The 27,770-nt window shown below is 39.7% G+C and overlaps 1 protein-coding gene across 1 annotated transcript; it reads left to right on the top strand.

Annotated features, from left to right (window-relative positions):
* The first annotated feature begins 271 nt into the window (after window positions 1-271).
* On the top strand, window positions 272-27,407 carry LOC140234012 (microtubule-associated protein RP/EB family member 1-like). The gene is made up of 7 exons (XM_072314095.1): window positions 272-325; window positions 3,631-3,773; window positions 5,953-6,098; window positions 11,179-11,395; window positions 13,624-13,733; window positions 16,040-16,192; window positions 27,281-27,407. Exons 2-7 carry the CDS (start codon window positions 3,653-3,655, stop codon window positions 27,383-27,385), a joined length of 852 nt encoding a protein of 283 aa, XP_072170196.1. The 5' UTR covers window positions 272-325; window positions 3,631-3,652; the 3' UTR covers window positions 27,386-27,407.
* Window positions 27,408-27,770: the final 363 nt, after the last annotated feature.

Below are 27,770 nucleotides of genomic sequence, written 5' to 3'. Positions count from 1 at the left end.
TCATCCGTGTCTCTGCATCGATATCAATCCGTAATATTGCTTAGGAACCATAGAATAACGTCATGAAAATGATGAGTCTAGAATACCCTGCAACACGGTAGATTTTATCAAATAATGTGATGACAGATCCACACACTGCTGATCAACGTTCCTATGACTTCCCTAAGCCCTGTGTTGATTGGTGAAGTGCAGGTCACATGACTTATTAGGCACGTGATCTTTGACCTGCCCTAAAGTTGCGCCTGCGCACACTATTGAGCCACCGGAAATTTGAACGTGTGTACTCTCGCAACTTGGCCAGGGAAGTTCATCGAGTTTGGAAAAGGTATGTTACACATTTTCTCTGGAATGCTGAATCAGAGTCCCTCCGTTAAGCGAAGGAATCACTGAAAATCATAATCATTATTAATCTTGGGGAAAAGCATGAGTTATGGTGCTATGTTTGATGAATGACTCGCGTAAGTACGCGGCGAAAGGCAAGCTCTCTTTACGATGCGAATGGATGGGCCGGGGTCATAACTCGACATAGTCTTACGTACTGTACAGATGAAGTAGATCGAGATCTGAGACTGGATATATGGGAATAGCGCACTAGCACTAGCACTCCCATACTAGAAATTCTAACGTTGGTGTCATGCTCGCCGATGTTTTTCTGCTGCTCTGCCCTGCTGTGTGGATGGTCATGATGGTAGGAGGTACCAACGTAGACCAGATCGAGATCCATCTAGAAACTATTGCGGCATGACAAAGCCTGCATGACATCTTCTCTCTGATTGTTGTAGAGTAAAATTTATGCTGATCTTTCTCGATTCTTTCTTTATTTAGGCCTAGGCCTAACTAAACATTCGGATCATGATCAATGATGATCGGGACATCAAATGAAAGTTCTGTTCTATCCTTATCTGTGATCTGTGCTTGTGTATGAATCTTATGTTACTGTACGGTACACTAGTCTAACCTATTCTAGTTTAAATAAATTTAAAGTTACTTTAAATTTACATCTTATTCTTAGTAAACCTACGCTTTACTGCACACAGAAGGAATTTAACCACTTACGCTGAAGTTACGGGTGCTCTGGATAGTCTGATTAGCAATTATCTAACGTTAGTGGTAAGGTATGTTATAGATCTAGTGCATTAATTAATGGGGAGCACACGCAGAAAAATCTCGCAAGCACGATCGATCGTTGATTTTGGGCCAATATTATGAATGAAAGGTGGTCTTAAGCCTGCGTGTAGAAAAATTTGGCTGCGAACGGCCTCCATAATCATGTTCACAAAGTAATCTTCCTAGAACACTAGAGTCGTAGAGAGTTTTCTAGATTTCCCGAAAAACATGCTCATGTCAAATGTGCATCTCCGCATGTCTTCTTATGGAAAAAACAATTTTTTGATATGAGTTTTGACAGAAATTTTCACCAAAACTGGTACTTTCCGATCATTTTCTGGGCTTTTTTCAAGATGAATTTGATCTATTGCAGAACCTGGTCACAAGGTAACACTACATGTAAATCTCATAGGCAATGTACAGCAGCTGTAGGGGTAGCCCTATCACATTAGAATTGGCAGATATTCGTCCACTTAACATTAACTCTTCGTGGAAATGCGTAGTAAAGACGTGCATAATTGGTGCTCATGCGCGAGAGCGCCATCTAGTGCTACGGTGACGTACCTAGCTTTAGTAAAATGCCCTGTTTGCAGCAGGCTTTGTACGGGGTGCCTATGTGCGGCAAGGGCCATTTTATTCATTGATGAAAAGGCCCAATCAAGTGTCACTTCCCATAGCACTTGTGAGTAACTGGGACTGCTTGTGTTTAAAGTGGGACTGAAGCACCCATGATGTTCATTAGCTGTTTCATTGATCATGAATGTTGATAAATGAAAGTGCCCCTGCTAGAAATAGGCACCCTGCTGCATAGAGCTATATATTTCAAATTGCTATTACACACTGATAGAGTAGGTGGATACTCGATTTTTGTCAGTAAACTTATCACTAAGTAAAGTATTATGAGTTCATTTTCTTCTTAAAGTCTGCTGTCCACCATTCTTTGGGGGCTTTTTGTGCAAGTGTCCAGCTGCATCCACCAGTGCAGACAGTGGGCAAGCCATGCTAGCTGTGGGATTTTCAGAGCGAGCCTTGCGCATCTACGGGAGGAGATTTTGCGTTTTTATTGCATTGCCGTACCTACAACCAAGATTGGGGACCTTTGGTTAGGGCTAATTGGGGAACTTGTGATTGATAAGGATCTATCGCCACGCTATGACAAAGTTTTGATACACTATACAACGCAGGGTGCTACATAACTTTATTTTACCACTTGCCCAATTGGACAAGCAGATTTTCAAATTTGCTGCAAAACACTTGCCCAAATATGAAATTTACTTGCCCGAAAAGAAAGTCCAAAATATAAGAAAATGATATACATAGTCAAGGGCTTAATAAAACACAATCATTGGAATAAACAGCACACATTGTATCGCATGCTTAAAGGGATCGTATAGTTTTGGTTGAGACCTAATTTCAGGTTTCTAACTTTTTTTTGTGAGATATTGAGAAACCTCTTATGAAAAATGAAAGAGCATTTAATTCTAGGAGGAATTCAACATTTATTTGATGAAAATTGATTTTGAAATGACTGAGATATATCCAAAAGAGAGCGATTCTAATAAAGTGTGGGACCCACACTTTATTACGATCGCTTTGTTTTACTTTGTGTTTGGATGTTGCAGTCATTCCAGACCCGATTTTCAACAAATAAATTTTGAATTCCTCTTAAAATGGTATGCTTTGTACTATACCATAAGTGTTTTCTTGGTATCTCGCAAAAAGTTAAAAGCCCAATACTGTACCACCCTTTAAACACATTGTAGTACACAAACTCTGTCCGATCAAGTGTTGCCATGGCATTGCATTGCATTGGAGCTTCTGCATGTAAGTGTTAGAAAGCTGCTGAAATAAAATGTAAAGTGTGTTGCGTCACTACACAGCCATTATCTTTGGGCTTTGTATGGTTAACTTTGTGGGTTTGTCGGGAGGGGGCATTAAGAAAAAACTGGTTGCTTCAAAACTTTTTGCTTGCCCAATTCGGGCAAGCATTTGTTGTTTGTTCAAAAACACTTGCCTGAATTTGATTTTCACTTGCCCCGGGCAATCGGGCAAGTGCTTATGTAGCACCCTGCAACGTATCGCAGGACTTTGGTGGTGTACAAGTGTGTACATGTACACTACCGGTAATTGTATCTATTGCACATGTACAATCGCAAAAATGTGAGCGAGTACACAGTGAAGTGCGTGCACATTCAAAGAAGCGCTTCCTTGTGCATTGTTTACAACATACAGGATACACATGATAGTGATATATCTATAGCAGTTGCTGCTCGCCCTTACATGTTCAGTGGGTGCGCTGCTGTCGATCATGTCATCAAAACAGACTAAAGAATGAAAATGGAAAGTCCCTTGTAAATCGTGGGCTTACTAAAACACAATCATTTCAAGAAACAGCACACATTGATTGTATGCTTGGACACTTTGGAGTATTACACAAACTTGTATAATTAGCATGTTCTGTTGTATTGTGATGTTTTATGGTTTAGTGTTCTGTATTTTTCACCTCCTTTTGCTCCAATACAGAGTTATCACAAGAGCAGGGAGAATGGCGGTCAACGTGTTTCAAACATCTGTTACGTCAGAGAACTTGAGCAGGCATGAGATGATCAACTGGGTGAACATGTGTCTCGGTCTCGGTTACACAAAAATTGAAAATTTGTGCTCTGGTGAGTACTGTAAATCAAACTTCAAATATCATAAAACTTTAGAAGTGAATCTTGTCTGTCTGTCAGCACCAGTAAGCTTCATTTGTAAAGGCCGTGTCACACCAGCCTTGCGTGCGACTTGCAAAGAACAATTTTGACTACCCGGAGGTCCCCGTAGATGATCCGCACATGACAGTACCTAGCATGTATCTCAAAAGTAGTCGCCCGGAGGTGCGCACGTATATTATTTTACCCGCAACCGTGTTTAGGCCCTGTCACACCTTTCCGGGCAAGCTACTCGGGCTTGTTACGCGTAGGGATTTTCTAGCATACCGGACATTCCTGAGGGTGGAAAAGGATTTGTGCAAGTCAGCGCATGTGTCTTACTTGCTGGACGCGTTATACTTTGTACTTGCGAGTATACTGTGTGACCTTTGTACCAGTCGTGTGGGGGCTGACAACTCAGTGAAGGAATTACTCTAATGGAATGGCTGAAATCTCACAGAATTTCATTATCTTGGCTGCATACGGGACTGCGAAGTACCTGCGTGGGAATTGCCTGGGAAGTACTGCCGCTAAGGGTCTCCTACTGGCGTTCTGCGTGGACCTCTATGGGCATTCCCGCGACTCACCCGGAAAAAGTTTTGGTCATGCTCAAAACTTGGCTGCGGTTAAATCGGACTTGCGTGAGCACCTCCGGGTGACTACGCGCTAGATACTGTCAGGTGCGGACCAACTGTGGAGAGCTCCGGGGAGTAACTTTGTTTCCCCGCAAGTCAAGCCGCAGAAGTTCCCCCGTACGGTATGACAAGGCATGAATGAAAATTGCAAACATTCTTGTTCGCCCGCTGAAAATCTTCTACGTGCTGGAAACTACCTCCTCGCCACAAGCCCGCGTAGCTTGCCCGGAATGGTGTGACATGGCCTTAACATCATTTTCAAAACATATTCCAAAGTATGTACATGTATGCTATGTATAAAGCTACATGTAACTTGCAAATGCTCTGCTATTCTAAGCATCAGTACTGGGTATCAGTACATCACTTGCTATTCTACAACACCACAGCTGTTAAAGTGCCTTGTACAATGTGTAGTATGTACATTTTACAAACTCTACAGGTTGAAAATCTTGTCAATCTACAACGTACAGTTGTACCTGTCACTTTTGCAGATTTATCATGGGAAGGGTATTGTAGTGGAAGTAATTAAAAATTTCTTCTTTAACGTTGAGATAAGCTTCTTTCCACCAGCCATCCTCTCAATTACATATCTACACCTTTTACATATCGTCTGTTGAGAATGATAAGGGCGTTAAGTTGTCACTAAACCCATAGTGTTCGAGACAACGTAACGCCCTTCTCATTCTCAGCCGACGATATTAGCCCAGTGCAGTACTGTGATGTTATGCAGCAGTTGTTCATCGGGGCCCACTCAGCATGCATTCAACAAGCTGTGATACAATCTTGTGCCTGTGAAAGATGTACAGTAAAAATGTCATGGAACATATTTTCCTGTGAAACTTTTTTTCTCTCTCTCCTTGTTTGAAAATTTTTGAAAGTAGGTTCCTGTCTCGCATAGACATAATTTACACAGCATTTGAGAACATGTCTGAATGAGATATGAAATAACATTGGTGGTTTTTCCTTGAAAAACAGACTTCGTTTGATATTGTGATTGTTTTTGTTCTGTTTTGTTTTAATTGGCTTATAAATACAGTGTACAGTATATGTGAGGGTATTAGAGCAAAGATGAGTTTGTTGAAGTTTTCATAATAGACACTATACATGTATGTCAGGTAAGCTAAACAATGAACCGGTATGTCCCAAAAGTTAACTACATATTGTATATAGGTAGTGAAGATTTAGTCCTCTCCTTCTGACCCAGCAGACAAGAGAGGAACAAAATGAAATTGGACAGTGTGTGTTGAAAATAGTCAAGGTTAGTTTGGTTTTTGTTCTCTAACAATATGGCTTCAAGAAAACAGTTTTTTTTTTTCTTGCAGTTGTACTTTGAGGCATTTAGGTTAATTTCATGAAATGAGGCATTTTTATTTTTTTTTTCATTTATTTAATCATTTTATTATTTTTTCTTTTCCATGAAGTCAATTTTTCATGCAACATTTTCTGTCCAGGAAGACCTTTTTCCTATCTGTCAGTGACCAGGTTTGCTGTTTTCTCTTATTTTGCACGTGCCATTATAGGTGCGGCCTATTGCCAGTTCATGGATATGCTCTTTGAAAACTGTGTACCTCTGAAGAAAGTGAAGTTCAGCGCGAAGCAGGAGCACGAGTACATCGCAAACTGGAAACTCTTACAATTGTCTTTCAAGAAATGCGGAGTAGACAAGGTAGTCCCTCTCTATGTCACCCTGCTTTCTCTCTTTCTGCTCTCCAAGACCCCGTTTACAGTGCGAGGCTCAGCCGCAGCTCGGCCCAGCCCCGCTTCAATGTAAACGCGCAAAAGGCCAAATGCGGGTCCAAAATTGGCCTCGCATTTGGCCTTGCTCTGGAGGTGGTCTTGGCCACGGTCGAGCCCGGCCTTTTCTCAGTGTAAACGCAAACTGGGCCAAATGCGCGGCCAATTTTAGTCTGGCTTCCAAACCCTCTGCCCGTTCTATTTCGCTATTCAGGATATTAAAGATAATAAAAAGTTTTGGTACCTCAAAAATTTCCTTGTCTTAGTTTGTGTTTCGGGCAAGTCCAAGATATCGCGCACCTTACGTATGGGACATTCAGAGATTTCAAACCTCTGAAAAGTAATGAAGGAGCACTTGGATTTTATTGTTTATCATCAGGAGGACTGGTATCCCTGAGAAGAATATTGTGTTTAAGTTTGATGTCATTTGACCTTGGGTTGATGGTTTTATTAAGAAAAATATGCCAACTTACGTATGGGACCAGAGAAAAACTGGATTTTTCAAAATAAAGTTTGAACTGAAAATTCTCTGAAAGTACCTTACTGATCAAGTTCTGTTTGGAAGTGAAGAAAGGTACAATACTGAAGTATCTTTCAGCAAAGTTTCACTGCAAAAGAATAAAGCATATTTTCATGAAGTTGGTTTAATCAACGAAAGTACACCTTACGTATGGGACATGGCTCAACTTACGTATGGGACATTTGTCTTTAGTGCACAAATGCATTCATGGGATTGACTTTAAATTTCCCCATAGTGTCATATTCAGTTCCACAAATCATGCTACAACATGTAACAAATGAAATAGACTTCTAGGTGGGTACTTTCCCGGTTCAGGTACCTAGCAAAAGCTAAAATAAAACAAATAAAAGTATTTACCAATTTATAATTAAATGTCTTAGTTTGGATTCCGTCATGCATCAACACTGTCCTCATGATGTCTACACATACAGATACAGTATACTGACACTCTATTTCTAGCCCATTTGTAATTACTCTAGTCAATATTTTTTCATCAAATGAAAAAAAAATAAGCGAATTCTAGCTTGTGACCTTGATATAGCATACATGTACATGTACAATAACTAATTTGTAGTCTTGATAATTTCAACTTTAGAATCAAATGTCATGTACAATGTAATTTGCAAATACAGTTTGAAGTGGGTACTTTCAGAAGCTCTAGGCTTACCTTGCAAGTTGTCTAAGTTTTTATAAAGCTTTATAATTGTTTGAAATGCAGCACAAAACACAACAACAACAAGAGTACTTCATTTTGCTCTGTAATCATCATGTTTTGCCATGTGAATTTTAGCTGAACTGCAAAATCAATCAAATTTTAATGAAAGTTTTAGATTTTAAGGAGATAGAAGAATGTATGTACCAATGCTGTTTGTTTTTTTTGTTGTTTTTTTTTTCAAATTGCTTGGCTTCGTGTCTATGAAACCAAAGACGACAAAATTTGTGTTACTTTGTGCATACATACATGCTTGTGTAGTGATACAGGAAAGATTATCATTTGCACATTCAAATCTAGATTTGAAACACTTAAGTAACTCACTGATCTGCAAATTACAATTTTGAATAAATTCTAATAACCTCATTTGATCATACACTACCAGATTGCAATGTATGTTGATAATTGTGTAGATGTGGGGTACAAAGTAAGTATGAGTTGATGAAGGTGTCTCAGAGCACATCTGTCTCTTCAAACACAAAATAGAAAAGAAAATTGAATTCCCTATTTGTTTGTGTAATTTGTGTTTTTAGCACTCCAACCACAGAATCAGTATTGATATTGTGGTTTATAGCAAATGTAAACTATAGTCTTCATTTTACAGGATTTTCAGAAATCATGTTCATGACCTTGATAAGTCATGACATATTCTGAGGGTGAGCAGTTGAAATATTAACAATCATATCAAAATAAAAAGTATTCTCATAAGGTTTTTCCTTTGCTATCAACTCTAGTACTGACAAAGTTACCTGCTCACACCTTAAGTGATTTTTCTTTTCAGTAAGACCTATAATGTTGTCATTGATGCGCGCCATAAGCACAATTGTTTTGATTTCGCTTTTGAGGCTGTACAACCTGTGGTACATGCTGAACAGTGTACTGCACCTAAAATGACACTCAGAGAATCCCATTCTTGGACAAAGTCATTTTGTAGAGAGGTAAAGTTGAAAATGATAACTGAATTAAGAAAATGTCCAATATCAAAATGTTAACGGGGAATGTTAATTTAAGACCAGCTGCACAGCCTGTAATGAAAATAAGAAAATACAAGTATAAATGAATATTCTTTATTTTCCTTTCTTAATCATAGAATGACTCAATAATGCTGTTCTTACACTCTCCCTGAGGTCAACTGAGTAGGAGAGGCAGATATATAGACATATCCTTCAGAGTAGGTGCAAAGATAACCATTAACCAAACAAATGTAAGGACATATAGCATCCATGTCAAAAGGCGGTTTTCCCATTCACTTTGCATGTAATGTCCCATACGTAAGGCATTTGTCCCATACGTAAGCAGACTTTAATTAGTTATAAGATGAAGGACTAATTAAATTTCCTCATTTAGTTTTGCTAATCTGGAGTTGAAATGAATAAATTAGAACTTCCTAAAGTATGATTGGTCAATGTTACAAATCTTCAGAAAAAACTTAAAAAAACATACTCAAATCCTTACGTATGGGACACTATGTTCTGGGAAAGTGCATAATTTGCATAATTAATGTGCTGACCTTGTCTTACCAATTGCAGATTATACTAACTCATACAGGGGTCATGTCCATAAAGGAACTAGGTCAAGGACAAATTCAACTGATTTTAGATGAATATTTATAATTTGTCCCATACGTAAGGTTTGTTTTTGATTTATGCAAATCAAGGCCATATTTCTTGCATAAATTTGCATAATTCAATATTTTCTTTGCTGGAAATATATGATTTAACTCTTTGGCTACAACATGATATCAAGAACTTTTTGATAAAATCAAGATGAATTTTGAGCATCTGAGGGGACATTATCTTGGACTTGCCCTTTCAGGTTAAAGTACCTTTCATATAACTAACACTGTGAGACTTACTCGCCCCAAAGTGCTCTCATGTCTTAGTAATCATGCAATTAACTTGCGACCAGCAGCCCCATACACATAGCGACCAGCAGTCCCATACGCATAGCGTAATCGGGCTTCACATTGTAGCATTCAGGATCATGACAGATTTAGGATCGCGGGATAAATGTTAACTTAAAATCCCAAAATTTCTTCAATTTGAAGACTTACCAATTAAGGTGAAGTATTGAAAACAGGCTTCGGGCAACGTTTGGTTCTGCCTATAGTCCCTTTCTGTTCGAATTGATGACTGAATGTGACTCGGCCGAGAGGACCTTGGGAGAGCTACATACACCATGTACACTGAGTACTACAGCCAGTGTATGCGAACACATCACATGCGCACAAATTTCAAATCCCATATCAACGGATAAGATGTTTGTGTGCGCATGCGCTGGCCGTAGTAGTCAGTGTATGCGTCGGTCCATGGTGTATGTAGCTCTCCCAAGGTCCTCTCGACCGAGTCACATTCAGTCATCAATTCGAAAAGAAAGGGACTATTGGCAGAACCAAACGTTGTTCGAAGCCTGTTTTCAATACTTCAACTTAATTGGTAAGTCTTCAAATTGAAGAAATTTTGGGATTTTAAATTGACATTTACCCGCGATACTAATTCTGTCATGATCCTGAATGTTACAATGCGAAGCCCCATTACGCTATGCGTATGGGGCTGCTGGTCGCAGTTAGCTATGCGTACAATGGGCTGCACGCTGCTGGTCGCAGTCAGTGGTTTCGTACAATATTTATCGACGCTGTACGGCGATGGCTCTGGTACGAAACCATTATTGCATGATTACTAAGACATGAGAGCACTTTGGGGTGAGTAATTCTCACAGACAACGTACTTTCACGTGAAACACAAACCAAGACAAGGAAATTCAGGGAAACTTTTGAGGTACCAAAACTTTTTATTATCTTTAACCCCCTCAACGTCGAAAACTAGTATAGTTAAGGTGGTTTTGTCCTGCAAAGGATTTTCCTTTTGCAAAGGCCTTTGCCCGAACGGCGACTTTGTCGCCACGGGCACCAGTTGGCAAAGGGTCTGAAAACCAGACTATACCAAATTGTATTTGTTTACAAGCAAAGCGCCACCACGACAAAATATTAAAAGGTTTGAATTAAAAGCGCGGCCGAGCCCGGCAGTGTAAACGGACAAAATTGCGGGGCTTGGCCCTGCAATTGAGGCCGGGCTCGGCCGCGGCTTGGCCGTGGCTCGGCCCAGCCCCGCACTGTAAACGGGGTCCAAATTAACCCGCTGAGGACAGGCTGAGTTTGCTACAACTCGTATGTCCCATAGACGCCTGCCCGAATATACTCGGGACTCGTCCTCAACGGGTTAGAATCCAGATATGTGTCCAAAACTGAAGAAGCCATTAGGGCATAACAAAAGTTAAATCCACCAATGTGCCCAAATAAACGCTGGTCAAGGACCCCCATACTTTTAATGGGCAAATGGCCCTTTATATGACTCGCCCAAATGTTACTTCTAGTTGTCTCGGGCCATTGGTCAAGTGGAACATGCTGCCATTGGTGATCTAACCCTCCTGGAATTTACAAACACCGGGCTCGAGCTCTTTCAAGGCCTTTCAGGGCCTGTAAAAATGTGATTAAGGCCTGGAAAATTCTGCTCTGTTAAGTCTGAAATTTCTCTCACGCGTGTTATCAGTGTGAAACTTGTCCAGTTAGTTTACTGGTCACATAAGACTCGCATTAAGATAAAGTACATGTACAACATTTATGTGTGATCATTGTATTTGCATAGTTCACGACTTGGAAGTGAACAGGATAATTCCACAAAGAGTCTCAAAAAGTTGTTTGATACGAGTCTGCTGCATTTCAGAGGAAAAGCAAAGAATAGATTTACAAATGCTGATACCTTCTTGAATTTTTCCACCTAGGTCATCCCTGTAGAAAAATTAGTCAAGGGGAAGTTCCAGGACAACTTTGAATTTGCGCAATGGTTCAAGAAGTTCTTTGACGCAAACTACGGGGGCCAGGAGTACGACGCCTTGGCGGCGAGAGGGGGAGCAGGCGGGCCCCCTGCAAAGCCAGCTGCGGGCAGGGTAGCTGCCCCAACCCGCAAAACAGAAACGAGTGCTCCAAAGCGTACACAAGGTGAGAAACATGCCCTGATTCTTGTGTTTGTCTCTGGAAGTACACAGCAGTCACCCTGTTTCCTTCACTGACTGACGAGGCAAGCTACCCATCCCCTCAGGTTTACCTGGATGCCTCGTTGAATACCCTGAACTCGTATCCCAAAACAACTTTTTTTTTTTCTTTTTTTTCAGTGTTGGTGTTCCTGTTAAGTTACAGACACAATGTACCAAGAGATAGAATGACTAGTCTTCAATCCATCTTCTTGTGCTTTAGCTCACTGCCAAATAAAATTTCACAGATCTTTACAGTACATACAAGTATACACACACTTATACAAAATATGTGCTCCAAGATGTTATGAATTCAAACAGAATCATGTGGAAATCCATTCATAGGTCCAAAGGCAGACTTTTGGTGAATTTCTTATTTTGTTGTGCTTGTAACATTATGTTTGCAAAGTTTTATCATCACCCTTGCCATTAGAGACTGCTACCAGTAGGCAAGCTAAAGGGAATGCTTTGAGAAGCATGGATTTACCGAGTGCAGAAAGATTAGGTATCGAGTCACTTAGTGATCTGTTTTTTTCTCAGATTTTGGGATAGTAGGTGAAAATAGAGTCATGAATTTAATGTTAAAGTCACATTGCTGTAAAAATTGATATTATTTTCACACTTGACCGTGCGTGAACAGTTTCGTGTGTTTTTAATTCAGTGGAATCAAGACATCAAGTACTGGAACATAATTATGGCACGCAAAAATATTCACATGCTGTCATTTTCGCGCTAGCTTCTGGTTGCACGAAATGTGTGGAAATTTGAACACCAAAAATTTCCACTTTTGCACTAATTCTTTTTGCTGCCTGTGTAGATGAAACTCATGTGTGATGTCACAATAGTAGAATAATATGTAGGAAATATAAACAAATTTTACCAATCTTCATATATTTAAAACAAAATTGTCAAACATCTTTGATCTGTTGTAATACTTCTAATGATGTTTTTCATAGGATTCATGAGTATCTTCCATGATCCTTTCTTGGGAAGTTAAAAAGTGCGGTGACACAACATTTACTCCTGTGACAATTGGTTCTCGGCAGTCTAATTTTCTCCAAGGACGTAGGATTACGGTATAAATAGCGTTGTGATAGGATTGTAGGCTCAGTTTGATTCGAGGAGTAGGATTAGGGTTAGGCTGCGCTGCATACTGGCACTGGTCCGACAGTCCCTGACCATTGAAAATCACTGTTGGACCAGTAACATTTTCAGGAATAGACTGTTTAAAAAAAAGGAAAAACTGGGTACCTACTGGTCTGACCAACAGGCAAGCCCAGTAGAAAAAAATGGGTTAGTGTGCGGTCCTGGGTTAGGGTCTATGTTTGTAGGTAGGTTTTATGTTGGCTTAGCGTGCAGATTTTTCATGGAAGCAACTACCGCAGGAGCAATTTGTCATGGAACCAAGTAGTGCAAGTAGTTTTTAATACAAATATCTTTGAAAAGCAGTTTTGAATTCTCATCCATTTTCATGATAATCTACTCTCCCTAAGACAAATTGTTTGAGAGTTCCAAACAAAAGAGAATTTTGTAAGAGCTGATGTTCAGCCATGCGTGTTCCCTTTCCCCAATCAAGAGTGACCATTATGCATTTGTACTGAAATCTTTGAAGACTTTCGTGGTGTTAGAAAGCGTAACAGTGCACCACATATTCTTTCTTGGGTATGTACATGTATGTGGCCAATAAAAGGGCCTACTCATTCCAGATGTTTCGGCAAGCATGTCCTTGCCTTTTTCAAGAGAATGATCCTTTCTCTGAGCACCCACAAAATAGGTTAAAACCATCATTTTTTTTTTCTAATTTGTTATCATTTATAAGGAAATGTATGGGAATTTCAGTTTTTGGCGGCCATCTTCAAAATCTCAAAACCCTCCAGAATGCAAAATTGCATCATCCAGATTTGAATTCAGCACCCTTGAAATATGTACAGTAAAACCGTTAAAACAAACAAAACAAAACACACACACTAAAAAAAAAAACATTGAGTGGACAACACAACAAGTGCCATGTGGCTAATTTTGTTTTCTTTTTACATTATTATTTTTAGCCTATTTTTATGATAATCATTTTAAAGAATATCACGATCATAATATTACCATTATTGCTCTGTGAATGTTCCTTGATTTACACTTACGGGGACCAGTGAAATCTCAGATCATATCAAATGATTTTCCTGACTGTTTCCCTCACTGCAGCACCCAAACCGAAGCCAGCTCCTTCTTCAGGGGTAAGGAAAACAAGTGGCCCAGCTGCCCCGAATAAGAATGCCGTGTCAAATGAGGAGATCGCAAACCTTGAAATGCAGGTAATTCTTTAGCATCATTGTCATCATACTTTAGTAGGGGTTGATGCTGCAGTAGTAGTATTAGTTTTAGTTGTTTTTGTAGTAATAGCAATTAGTATTACAGGCAGTAACTGTAAGTAGTAGTTTTGATTGAACTACTAAAGGAATAAAAAGTTGACGCAGAAATGACTATGCCTGTTTATAGGCCCGGCAGTGTGGGGATAGCACAGAGAGGGTAGGCTGGCCGGCTTGAATATATTTAAAGATAATAAAAAGTTTTAGTACCTCAAAAGTTACCCTGAATTTCCTTGTCTTGGTTTGTGTTTCACGTTAAAGTACGTTGTCTGTGAGAATTACTCGCCCCAAAGTGCTCTCATGTCTTAGTAATCATGCAATAATGGTTTCGTACCAGAGCCGTCGCCGTACAGCGTCGATAAATACTGTACGAAACCACTGACTGCGACCAGCAGCGTGCAGCCCATTGTACGCATAGCTAACTCCGACCAGCAGCCCCATACGCATAGCGTAATGGGGCTTCGCATTGTAACATTCAGGATCATGACAGAATTAGTATCGCGGGTAAATGTCAATTTAAAATCCCAAAATTTCTTCGATTTGAAGACTTACCAATTAAGTTGAAGTATTGAAAACAGGCTTCGAACAACGTTTGGTTCTGCCAATAGTCCCTTTCTTTTCGAATTGATGACTGAATGTGACTCGGTCGAGAGGACCTTGGGAGAGCTACATACACCATGGACCGATGCATACACTGACTACTACGGCCAGCGCATGCGCACACAAACATCTTATCCGTTGATATGGGATTTGAAATTTGTGCGCATGTGATGTGTTCGCATGCACTGACTGTAGTATTCAGTGTACATGGTGTATGTAGCTCTCCCAAGGTCCTCTCGGCCGAGTCACATTCAGTCATCAATTCGAACAGAAAGGGACTCTAGGCAGAACCAAACGTTGCCCGAAGCCTGTTTTCAATACTTCACTTTAATTGGTAAGTCTTCAAATTGAAGAATTTTTGGGATTTTAAGTTAACATTTATCCCGCGATACTAAATCTGTCATGATCCTGAATGCTACAATGCGAAGCCCAATTACGCTATGCGTATGGGACTGCTGGTCGCTATGCGTATGGGGCTGCTGGTCGCAGTTAATTGCATGATTACTAAGACATGAGAGCACTTTGGGGCGAGTAAGTCTCACAGTGTTAGTTATATGAAAGGTACTTTAACCTGAAACACAAACAAAGACAAGGAAATTTTTGAGGTACCAAAACTTTTTATTGTCTTTAAGAATCCCTGTAACAAATTGACAGCTTTACATGTATGTACCCTTGAAAGTACACACACAGCCAAGGAATTTTGACTGAATTCAGTGGTGACCGATGAGCATGATAGGCTTTGATGCACATATTCGCTGACCCCTGCTGTTTGTAGTTTTTGAATGTATCCCAGCGGGCAGCGAATGAAGATTGATTCAAGCAAATTTTGAAACTTTAAAACACTGCGAAATATACCACCTGTGCACTACCTTTCTGTCACTTTTTCCACTGTTCCAGTTCGAAATCTTTATTGCACACTGTTTTCTACATGTAGTTTGGGAAATTCTATGTGGGTAGCACAATCTTTTGATGGTGGTGACAGCTGTGTTTCAGTCACTCTGATCACATTTGCTGTAGTTTAATTCTACATTTCACTTTCCAACATCTTTGCTCTACAATAAAAGATCATTTATGGATCATTATGTTGACATTTGCTATAAGGAGGCAATTTGATTTTGTGTCTGCGGAAAAAAAAAAAATCATCCATGCCTTGCTTTGACAACAATCCATGTTTGTATGGCAACTCTCATCACCAGTATATGACACCGCGATTTGTGGGTAAAGGGTGTGTACAGTTCTGGTTGAGGTGAGGATTTAGCCAGTAACGTTTTGCGAGATATTCAGACACCACTTTATGTGATGTCAAAGAGCATGCAATTCTAAGGGGTATCAAAAGTTTATTTGATGAAAATCGGTTTTGAAATGGCTGAGATATCCAAAAACAAGGTGAAATAAAGAGATCCTAATAAAAGCCGTGGCCTGTCGCCTTTTATTATCACTTTCTTGGATATCTCAGCCATTTGAAAACCAATTTTCATCAAATAAATGTTGGATCCCTCTTAAAATCACATGCTCTTTCATATTTCATAAGAGGTTTCTCATTACCGGTATCTCACTTAAGAATGTTATAAACCTAAATCCCTACTTCAACCAGTACTGTACAGTCCCTTTAAATAACGTTTTGTGATATGTCTGCCCTTCCTCATTCGCAGCTGAAAGAGTCACTAATGACCATCAACGGGCTGGAGAAAGAGCGGGACTTCTACTTCGGCAAGCTGCGGGAGATCGAGGTCATCTGCACGGAACACGAGAAAGAGGAGCACAGTGGCGTACAGAGGATACTGGAAGTCTTATATGCCACAGAGGTAGGATGGGGGTGTGCTCGTTTTGATTATCACTTACCAACGATGCATAGATATGATGTAGGGGGTGGGTGAGAAGGGCTGCGTAAATAAGAGTTTGTCTGAAAACGTATTTGAGCGGATGACTTGTAGCCATAGTGTTCTGCTCAGCTGCGTGTCACTAATGGGCAGAATACACAAGAATGATGTTTTAACAATTTTGTGACCAAAATGCTGTAAATAGTTTGTAAGGGGCTTTTTAATGTTAAAGAGCAAAAACCTTCCCAAGTCAGTGATTTAATTCTGCGTTGCTGTACAGATGTCCTATCGATTTCTCTTTACCATTGCTAGCCACCTACTGTACATTCAGTAGGAATAGGTAAACAAATTAGAGTGCTGAACCTGCAATAGAAACCTCCACAAAAACAACAACGAACACGAAGATATAAGTATGCAGTTAATAACTCAGAGAAACCGGAGGAAATTCTTCGATTTACATAAATTTTCACTCACCCAATAGATTCAACATGTATCGATATGGGGTAGAATTTTTCTTTGATTTGGCAAATTTATTAGGCAAAATTGACTTTTGTTTGATAAATGTAAAATGCAGTCTATCAGTGATAGTGTTTGTGCACTTGATCTTTTAAGTCAGCATATAATTTTAATGAATTTTTGTACTAATTTTATTTGCAAAATGTTGGTAGGAAATACTAATACAAGCTCCATAACCAAAAAAAAAAAAAGAAGACAAAAAAGCAAGTGCTATATCATTTCTGTGATTCTGTTTCACTAATTTCATTGCCATTTTTTTTCTTTCTCAACAGTGGAGTACCATCCATGTCAAATGCAAACTTCATTTTAGCTGGCTTTATCATCATTCATTACTCTTCCATGCCCTTTTTATTGGCTTTCAAGCAATCTTAACAATTTATACCCCCCCCCCATAAAAAAGGCCCCTAAAAAAAGAAAGAAACATTCTTCTTTTTTTTTAATTGTTAGATGAAGATGGAACCCAAACCACACTCGATGACAAATCAGAGAGTTGATACGAATTTGCTGAAATGTCCCATTGAAAGTAAATGTGTTCACTGCACAGAACGAGTGATTTTGGAGTCCGTCTTGAAAATTCAAATACAGGAATCGATAAATGTTGCCTTGTGAGGGAGTTCCTGAAATATGCAAGCAAATTCCACAATGTGTACTCTGCATACATTGTACATGTGTACATTGACGGTGTTGCTGTCTTCCATTCCATGGCTTTCATCAGGAGGGTTTTTCCCCAGCTGATGAGGTGGAGTTCTCACCCCAACAAGAGGACCCCAACTGGATTCTCAAACCCCCCTCCCCCAATATGCCCCAGAGTGGAAGAACTGCACCAGTCCCTGGGTCTGGTCAGTTTGTTCCTGTCGCTGCCAACATTTCCCGCAAAGACCCACATTGTGTCCCGGACTTGGTCCGCCCAATCCCGGGGATGGCTAATCCTGTCCCTGGGCTTGGGGATCCCGTCTACAGGACTGTAGACTACGACTCTGGCACTTTCCAGTTTGGTGTTGGTGCCGTCCCGGGCCAGACCCCGCCCCAGCCCACAGTGACCATGAGCCTACATAATACCACCCCAGTAGCTACCCCTTCCCAGCCCATTCCTGACCCATTAAAACCTAAATCTATCGGGGGCCCCACAGGCATGCCACCAATGGCCTTAGAAGTGGAGGGGGCGTATGGCCCACCCATGACCAAGTATACAGGTGGCTCCACCAATGTTACAGCAGCCCTCCAAGGGGAAGAAAACTACACCTCATCTGGCCTCATTCAGGTGATGAGTCCGTGCGTTGATGAACTCACCAGCCGGTTCCCAGATGCTGTTTGCACATCCCTTAAGGTGCACATCAAGAATACTTTAAAAAAGTCTTCCTCCCATTCCACGACCCATATGGTGCTTGTTCTTCTCGGATGTAAAAATGGGCCTTCTCTGGCATTTCTTTTTTTGTTTCTCTTGCATGGGTGGTAAGTTAGTTGGGCCAGTTAAATGAACTGCTTGGATTGTATTGGATGAGAGTTTTTTTGTTTGGTGAAAGGAGTTGAGATTTCTGTGTTTTGTGAAGGAACGCATGCTGCTGCTTAGACTTGCACAAACAGGACAATTTGTTTTTGGAATGCACTAAAGGATTAACTTGCACTCCAGGGAGAGTTCCTTTTTCCAAATGCCGAAGGAAGAGAAGAAAATATCTCGCTTCTGTGAGAATCTCTCGTGATGCCTTTGATTTCTGCTTGGTGAGGTCAAAAGCAGCTCTCGTCTATATTGTACCAATTAACTTCTTGCTCTGGTCCCATTCCGTCCCATTTCCCCTCCCTCTTTCCACCCCCACTCTCTCCCTTACTTCTCCCCCTTACTGCTACCGCTGGGATCAATCCGCTCTCCAGGAGGGTTTTGCGGTTCCTGAAGACTTCGGTGCTACCGATTCAGAACCTGGGAGCCTAGATGATCTAGATGATCGGGCATCAGACCAGTATTAGGGTAGAGATGAAACATAAGCTGTATAGAGCGCTCTCTAATCTAAATAAGTGTTGCTTGTCAAATTGTGCACTTTCCCCTCTGCCTGTACTGAAAATAAACTGTTTGAACGCACGTCATCTTTGTGCAATCTCTCAGTCAGATTCTTTGATTTGGTTTTGTTCCCCGTGTCATTCCTTACTTGAAAATTTATTCTCATCTTGTTTCAAATTCCCCTGCATTTTGGTTTCTCTCTGCCATGAAAGCATCATCTCTTTTGTGTCAGAACATATTTGTACTTTCATGTTATTAGTGCTTTTTGCGCGCTGCCTTTCTCTGTGAGCAAATATCAATAGTAGAATTTTGACTGTACTTCATATTTTACTTGTACGTTGTGTAATATATTGTCTTATTATCTTATTCTTGTGAAGCTGTTTAATATTTATCCTTTTAAATCTACAAATCTTATGTGGCGGTATTATGTGTTCTTTCCCCCCCCCCCCCCCCCCCCCCCCCGCCATAATCTCCAGTGGGATGTACTTCTAATCCATACAAGGCTCATGGCTCTGATGCCAATAAATTCCCATGCCTGCAATTCATCACTGTGCAATGAAGCAAAATCCAAACAACAAAAGTCAAATGTTGTGTTCATGAACAGTTCTGACCCCATCCTCCTGAAGCATTGCTATATGCAATATTGTGCATTTTGAGCTTTTAAGTACATGTAAATGGCTGTTCTGAACCTCATGTTATGCTGGATCAAGAGGGGAAAAAAGGGGTGGCGGGTAAAAGGCCATATGCTGCTTATTTAAATTATCTTTTCCTTTGTCTCTCTTTTCAGTTCTAGCGCATCTAATTTCTGGGTGAAATGTCTCTGTACGGGTTGCTTGTGCAGAACTGTTTCAGGATAGGAAAATGTATTTAAGTTTGTCTGGTCTGTTTCTACAATGTAACCTCCCTCCCTATTCGCACTCTCCATCTTATTTAAAAAAAAAAAAAAAAAAAAAAAAAAATCATTTTTCAAGACGCATAAAATCCCTGTCACTCTTTTTCCTTTTCTTTTCTGTCCAAATTGACTCTGTATGCATTTGACTTTTTGTAGCAGATTGACCATTATTACTCATTATGTTATTACTGTGAATGCAAAAACTTGTAGCATGGCCATTACATTAAATTCTTCTGTCCGTTCAGTTATTGGAATCCCGCAAAAGTGGAGCTGTGCTTTTGCATTTTTTTATGCCTCCACCCGAAGGATGGCGGAGGCAATATCTTTTTATTTTTCTGCATATTTTTTCAAGAGCTTCATATGAGATACAAATCATTTTAGATTAGAATGAACAGATACTTTTCAGCATTAGTGCTCCAAAAAATATATCAAACACTGTATGCCATGTGTGATTCTTATGAAATGCTTCTTCAAAAGCACTGTTATACACTGTTCCTGTGTACTTCTTCTTCCCCAAAAGTGTATCTGTCATGCAGGCAGCAATGAGCGTGTTTCTACTGAGCGACGAAAATTTGAGGTGATGCCAGCCGATGCGTGATGATACCAGCCGATGTGTGATGATGCGTGGTGACACCTCGAATTTTTCCTCAGTAGAAACAGATCGGGTAGTGGCCGATGATGCATGGTGCTCCGTCGTACACCTATTAAGGTGGTCGATGCGTGGTGATGCAGGTGACGATTCTCAGTAGAAACACACCGGGTAGCGAAATTCACTGTGTACCGGACGTCCAGAATTTCGCCCTGCGCTTTTCAATCAGTTCATCGCACACACTCCGACACTTGTGTACACAGCGACCGTATTTTCGCACGCATCATGCTTTGTACCAACTCACTTGTGTATAGGCCCTACATGTGAATTAATTCATCGTCTATTGTTCGCGTGATTAACAGCCGATTGCACTACTACTACTGAGTCCTATAGTATTATACTTTGATTTTACACTGCTGGCACGCTTCTTCAGCTTCGAGTCGCCATATTTCCCATAGCTGGCATTCGGCTACCTCTTCTCCTTCTTAAAGGAACTTTAGAAGGAGCACAGCTGTGCATGCAGCGCCAACTCTATGAAGCACATTCTCTACCATCCCCTGTTCCATTTTCCTTGTTCAGCGTCTAGGCATTCTCTTGTTCTCTCTTTTTCTTTCTTTCCTTGCATTCTTTTCATCTATTCTGGCAAGTGATGTTTCTTCTGTTTTGTCCCGTCCTGTCTTATATCATATTTGTGACAAGTGTTTGTAAATAAGTAATTCATAAGTTTCATGAGTGGTTCACAATATACAAGCTTTGCTTTTTAGTGGACCTCTCTATTCTTTTTTTTTTCAACTGAAGCATGACTTTGTATTACTTTTTTCTTTGCCAGTATGCGCTCTTATGTTTATCAATATCATTTATCTATTGCACAGGCAAATGTTTTTATCTATGATGTAATACCTAATTTATATTGTGTTATGTTTTGTTGGAAAAAAGAAGAATGAAAATAAATGAATTGAATTGAATTGAATTGAATTGAACTTGATTCATGTCTCGATGCCGATGTCTGAGCGGCTGATATGAGTAAGGCAAGAAGAAACGGGTTGTCTGTGGTTGGCGCCATCTTCGTATTGTTTACCTTCCCATAAGGCAGTGCGCACGTGACCCGATCTGTGACCTGAAAATATGTGACTTCCGGAATCACCGTATTTGCACGTCACCTTTGCATCACCACATATTCTATCGCTCAGTAGAAACAGCTCGAGTGGTCATAAAATACGAGGTGCTGCGTTGGACAAAATTTGTGGCGATGCGAGGGATGCGAGGTGCTCTCAGTAAAAACACGCTCATTGATTAACCCTATTTTAACTGGGCTACTTGAGACCAAGTTTTTACTTGGGGGGGGGGGGTCAATTTGACCCCCCCCCCCTTTCAGATCTTGGCCGCCGATCACATGATCGCCGCAAAATTTTGCCTGAAGATAGAGCCGGATGTCAACTACAAGATTACATTGTCATACAATAGAAAAATATTGGCTTTCTATTTCTAGTAAATTAATTATGCAAATCTACTCATGAAATCCTGTTTTCACCTATAACTCAATTAAAATGACTGAAGGATCGCTAAATTTTTGTGTCAGAGTTCCTCAAGACACATCAAACAAGTTTCTTGTAAAAAAATAGCAAAATCAAAATCAGTTTCTTTTGGGGTTTTTTGTTTTGTTAATTTCTTATGTATTTTCTTGTTTTTTCGACCTTTTGTTTTCTTTTTTTTTTTTTTGCCAAAATTTGTTGCAGGCACTTTTTCAAGCTTATCTACATTAGAATTGATTAATTTCAATGGTTAAAAGTTGAAATAATCTAATTTATATCAATTTAACAAAAAAACACAATTTGCATTGGATTTGCATACGATATCATGAATTTGAGCTGTTTTTGGGTTGACATGCATATGCAAAACATTACGTAACTTCAGAATGGTGTACCCGGACGTCGCAAATTTGGTCTCAAAATATGCAGGAGACTTAAATGAAAAAAGTCATGAAACGATGCGGCAAAATCTTTCCGCGTTGCAAAATCGTGGTGCGAAATGTCGAGGGGGGGGGGGTCAATTTGACCCCCCCCCCCCCCCCCCCCAGTTGGAATAGGGTTAAAGACTCAAAAGTGGTAGCCGGGGGAGACATGGATAGTCTGATTGAATTGATCTCATTTTCTACCCACCAAATGCATGCAGCAAAGCATACACTCAATGTTAAAGGTAGGGGATACCTTTTACAGACCTCCCAAAATGCAGCAAAACATTAAATATGAACCTCAGGGGACTTGTTTAGGCCACTGCTGAGAAATTTGGAAGTCAACAGTTATCTACAATTTGAATAATGCACAAAACTCAACTACTCAGTAGTTCTGTGTGTCAGCCACACTTAAGCCTTTTTGTTCCAGTCTTCTGTATTTTTTTTTTTTTATCTATAAACACAAATCTAAAAGTATAAGAGCTGATGTAATAACGTATAGAGTGTGTGGCAAGAATGTATATAGAAATGTTTGTAAGTTTTGATGAACTTTCTTCACAAAATATACATGATGGACACACATGCAGTGCATGGGTCTGCAAAGGTAGCCTAGTAATGTACTGGAATTTACGGTGAGCCCCGAAAAAAATTCAATTCAAAATCTAACGGTCAATAAAAATGTACTAAATGTTACCTTCCACTTTCAATACTTTATGGGAGTTTCTAAAATGATACTCTCTTCAACATACCACTGTATTTATATAACTCTTCATTTAAGGCCTGCAAATGGGATTCCCTACCTTTAAAGGTCAACTCCAGTTGAGATTTTCTGGCTGTGTGTATACTTTACAGTATGTCCCCCAAAAAAATTACAATCAGATTTTCGCATTGATAACACCCAATATGATTAAATTGTCTAAATGCTACTTCAGAGTCTTAAAATATAACATCTTAGCTCTATTTTGCAAAAAACCCCATTCAATTTGGTTTAGCGGTCACAGAGAAATGTGGATTGTGGTAAAAGCATGTCATGAGTCTGATTCTTCCAAGTTTAGCACTTGGATGCTCTTGTGTTTGAAGACAACAGACAGAACTTGGAGGGAAGAGATTCCTGACATGCTCTACAAAAATTCCCTATTTCTCTTTGACCACTGAAGCAAATCGAATGGGGTTTTCTGTAAGATGTGGGCAATGAGTTATAGTTTAGTACCCTGAAATTGTATTTAGATTGATTAACTATTTTTAAAGTTATCATTGCGGAGGGTCCCATTGTAATTTTTTTTTTTTTTGACATACGGTACATCTAGAGATCAGTGATAAAGCTGTAGACAATTCGTCACAAGGATTCTGAAATATATCCAAGCGTGTTCAACCTTTCTGCCCCGTGAATCCCCATCTTAACATGTCTATAATAGTACTTTGCTACGAGACTAGTGTGTGAGGTAATACTCGGACTTAAACTCATTGGCCCGAATTCACGAAGGTGGTACAAGTGAAACCATGGTTTAAACCATGGACAAAAACCATGGAGCGCCAAGTGTCGCACAGAAAATTTTTTATGAAATTGGTTATTTCATCGACAAAATGAAATGTTAACAAAATTATCATTTCATGGACGAAATGTTCATTTAGTTACAAAATGTCATTTCGTTACAAAATAATCATTTCATCAACTGATTTCGTAATGAAATATTCCATGCGACACTTGGCGCTCCATGGTTTTCGTCCATCGTTTAAACCATGGTTTCATTTGTACCACCTTCATGAATTCGGAGCATTGATGTAGATGCCAACTAGTGTGAAATTTACACTTTTGTGTGTCAGAGCACTTGGATGACACAAATTGTTGAAATTTAGATTTCTTCAAGACTTTGTCTGATAAATCTTCAAGTAGAAGAGTGGTTTGAGATGAATCAAACTACAGTCAACTTTGCTTAAGTCGACGTCGCATACTTTGAATAATTGCCGAAGTCGAAGGTCTTTTCAACTCCTCTTGTCTTCATAGATTGTTTTTAATCCCTCATAAGTGAAAATTTCTCTGAGTTGAAGCTATTTCTCCAGTCCAAAGTTTCGGCTTGGGCAAGGTTGACTGTATTTACATGTAGATTTTCGTCATATGTGATTATTGGCTCTATTCTTCTTCTCAAAGGGTCACGGCTTAATCCTGGCTTGCAATATCCAAACAGTGTGTGCCCTTCTGTACTTTTCTTTCATTTTCTTCCAAAATATTTATTTGTAGTACACGTGTAAGTCTTAACTGTCATAGCCTTTAATAGCTGTCCCCAGTGTCTGCTTGATCATTTTTCAATGTGATGCTACAAGTGTACACTGTACAATGTATGTGTTCTTTGTCTCCTCAGGACCTTTACAAAAAAGGTTTGGGATGTGCAGGCCATAATTGGAACATACTAGTGTGGTATACATGTTTGTCTTTGTGACACATCATTTCAACAGCCCAGTGAAGTTACTGAATATTAATTGTTCATATTTTGTCATGTTTTCCTCAGACTGTAAACTTTTAATATCTCCTGTCCCACTTCATTTCCCAATGTGTACCATGTAAATGAAACCAGGAAATAAAAAGAAATAAGAAAACCAAAAATCAACGATGAGATGAACACAGTTTCAAGGAAATTGGCCATATAAACCTGCCATATAAAGGAAACCAGGAAATACATGGAAAGAAGAAGAAAAAAATCAACCATGAGATAAACACAGTTTAAAGGAAATTGGCCTTAAAGATTGCAATTAAGCATGCAGGTGATCTGAAATGGCACAGTACAGTCGGTCGATTCAATACACTGGAGCAACATACAGCTTGAAAATCAAAAGGTGTGACAATAATATCAGACATTGTTTGACTTTGAAATTTCAGGTAGGAGATTGGTCAAATGTCAAACTCATGATTTGTGACCAAAAGTCAGTTTTCTTTCATATTTTACAGCCAAATCAAAGTGTGTTTTGTGGTATTTTGTAGTTTCTTGGCTTTGATGTGTGCAATTTCCCATGATATAGGGGCGACACCTTTCATATATACTGTACACAAACGAGTGAGTTAAGGGGACTGTACAGTACTGGTTGAGGTGGGGATTCATGTTTTGAACATTCCTAAGTGAGATAATGAAAAGCCTCTTCTGAAATATGAAAGAGCATGTAATTTTAAGAAGGATTCAACGTTTATTTGATGAAAATTGGTTTTCAGATGGCTGAGATATCCAAAAAAGTGCTAATAATAAAAGGCGACATGCCACAACTTTATTAGGATCTCTTTGTTTCACCTTGTTTTTGGATATCTCAGCCATTTCAAAACCGATTTCCATCGAATAAACTTTTGATACCCCTTAGAACTGCATGCTCTTTGACATCTCATAGAGTGGTTTTTTAATATCTCGCAAAACGTTAAAAGCTAAATCCTCACCTCGACCAGAACTGTACACAGTGTGAAAGGTCATTGGCCTCCTGATCACTTTTTTTCCCCCTCTCTCTCTCTCTTCCTGCTTATTTGAAACAAAAAGAGGAAAAGATAACATGCAATGTTGTCAAGTCCACATCTGAAGGAATCCATAATATGCATGAAAGTATGTCCAAGTACTGTAATGTCAGGCATGATATTCTGTAGATTTAAATCTAATTTCATTTTTTTTTTCTTTCAAGTCTAATCACATTTTGCTTTTTCCATGTATAAGAATCAGCTGAAAATGTCAATTTTTGATTTTTTTCAACAAACCTCAATGTCATCCCTGAATGTGCTGACTAGATGGAAGTCTGTACTTTCTGGGTTTTTGGATAAACTGACGTGTTTATGAAGCGTCCTGTGGCATACACGGCTGTAGATTATGGAGCATAAAGAGAATGTGGAGATAGAAGTTGCAAAGCTGTGTTGTATAAAATGTCTTTAATAGTTCTGTAGCAAATTTGTAGCTGTTTGGAAGTCCCAGCCGGCCCTTCACTCCCAGAAGGATGCATTTCAAAGTGCTCAGTGATTGTTACATGTATCATATGACTTTTTTTGTAAAGATTTTTTTTTTCTTCCAGCTGTTTTCCATATTGTGACTTCGTGTTCATTTTGAATGCAGCTTCCCTCTTTTTCTAGTCAAGCTCCACTGAAAAGAATTGCATTTATACACCTCAAAGTGATAGCTCCCATAGTTAAAGTACATCAATATTCAGAACATTGCAATAAGTAGTATTCATAAAGACACATGATATGAGTAGGGCGGTTTCTCATTTCGCCCACTCAAACTGGCAGTTTCTTGAGCACGTTCAGTCATGAAGAGAAAGGTGGAGTTCGTTTCAGTTCCCTTTGCCGTACTGGACGGAGGTTTTGCACAAGGCTTTGGTATTTTCTCTGATCGTGATAGCAGCAGTCTCGTGGAGAAAATCTGTTTCGAAACTGAAAGGGCTTGCCAAAAAAAGCTTCAACTGTCTGCATTCTGTTCAGGGACTCCCCCCCCCCCCCCCCTTTTTACATATCATATTCTTCCACTTCTGTCGAGCACCTCTTGTACAGCAGCTTTGCAGCTTCTTACTTCCTTATATTTTGCGTTGAATTTATGCCTGTTCTGTCCATGCATATCAAGCATTTTTATTTTTACTGTTACATTACATGTGCCACGTGGAAAGTGTTATTGCCCTTCTTTTTTAATGTGAATGTTTTAATTGATCAATAAACATGTCATCAGTACCAATAATCCACCTCGCCTACTATGCCTTCTCATGTACATTGTATATTGCCTGTTGTAATGAGTGTATTCTGCTGTATGATCCTCTATAGCTAGTTATCTAATGGTCATTTCCATGTGTCATTTTTCTTTGTTCACTTTGTATGCATACTTTTCCTTCTTTTTATCCACCTGCATTTGGCTTTTTACCTCCTGACTTCTACTTTGCGTATATTTGCCTTCTTCGCAGTCACAATGTGTAGCTGCTAATTTATCTAGCACTTATTTATGTTTAGTTTTAGTCTATTGGATTGTTCTGTTCCGATCTGCCACTCAATTACACTGACAGTGTTACTCATTTACTTCTCTCCCTTTTCTCCCTCCAATGTCCTCCTCTCCTTCCTTTATTCCTCTTTCATCTGTCTGTCCCGTCTATCTGTCCTGTCTCTCGTTCAATACCTGTCTCTCCAGGAGGGTTTCGAGGCACCAGAGGAAGCAGAAGGGGAATTTGCTGACGGCGACGCAGGCATCTATCCACCCGAAGAGTTCGACGATCAAGTACAGGACGAATACTAGAGGTCACTTCTTTACAGGGAAGGGGGAAGGGATGGGGATAGGTTGGGGGGGGGGGGTAGAGAAGAGTGAGCATGGAAAGACCTGGCAGGCAATGCTATTACTTGCAGGCTGCTATATGACGAATAAAGTTTGTAAATATATTATCTATTACATAGTGTGTACCAATATTGTAAATACTGTCGCGAGACGGAGGAAAATTTTTGTTGTTGTTGTTGATTTTTGTTTTCTCTCAAAACCAATTAGAAATTGTCAGTGAGTAGATGGTTAGGAAAGGCAGACTCATAGACACAGGCACACACACACAAATCGTACAGTCCAAGCCATGCGAAGTGACAGTCATTACCGAGACGTAATGGAGTCATTTGTTCCCTCTTCCCTTACTGTA

Source organism: Diadema setosum, chromosome 10 (genome assembly GCF_964275005.1).
Source record: "Diadema setosum chromosome 10, eeDiaSeto1, whole genome shotgun sequence".
Taxonomy (NCBI): Eukaryota; Metazoa; Echinodermata; class Echinoidea; order Diadematoida; family Diadematidae; genus Diadema; species Diadema setosum.
The sequence above is the reverse complement of the archived record's forward strand: the minus strand, read 5'-3'. Positions and strand labels throughout refer to the sequence as shown.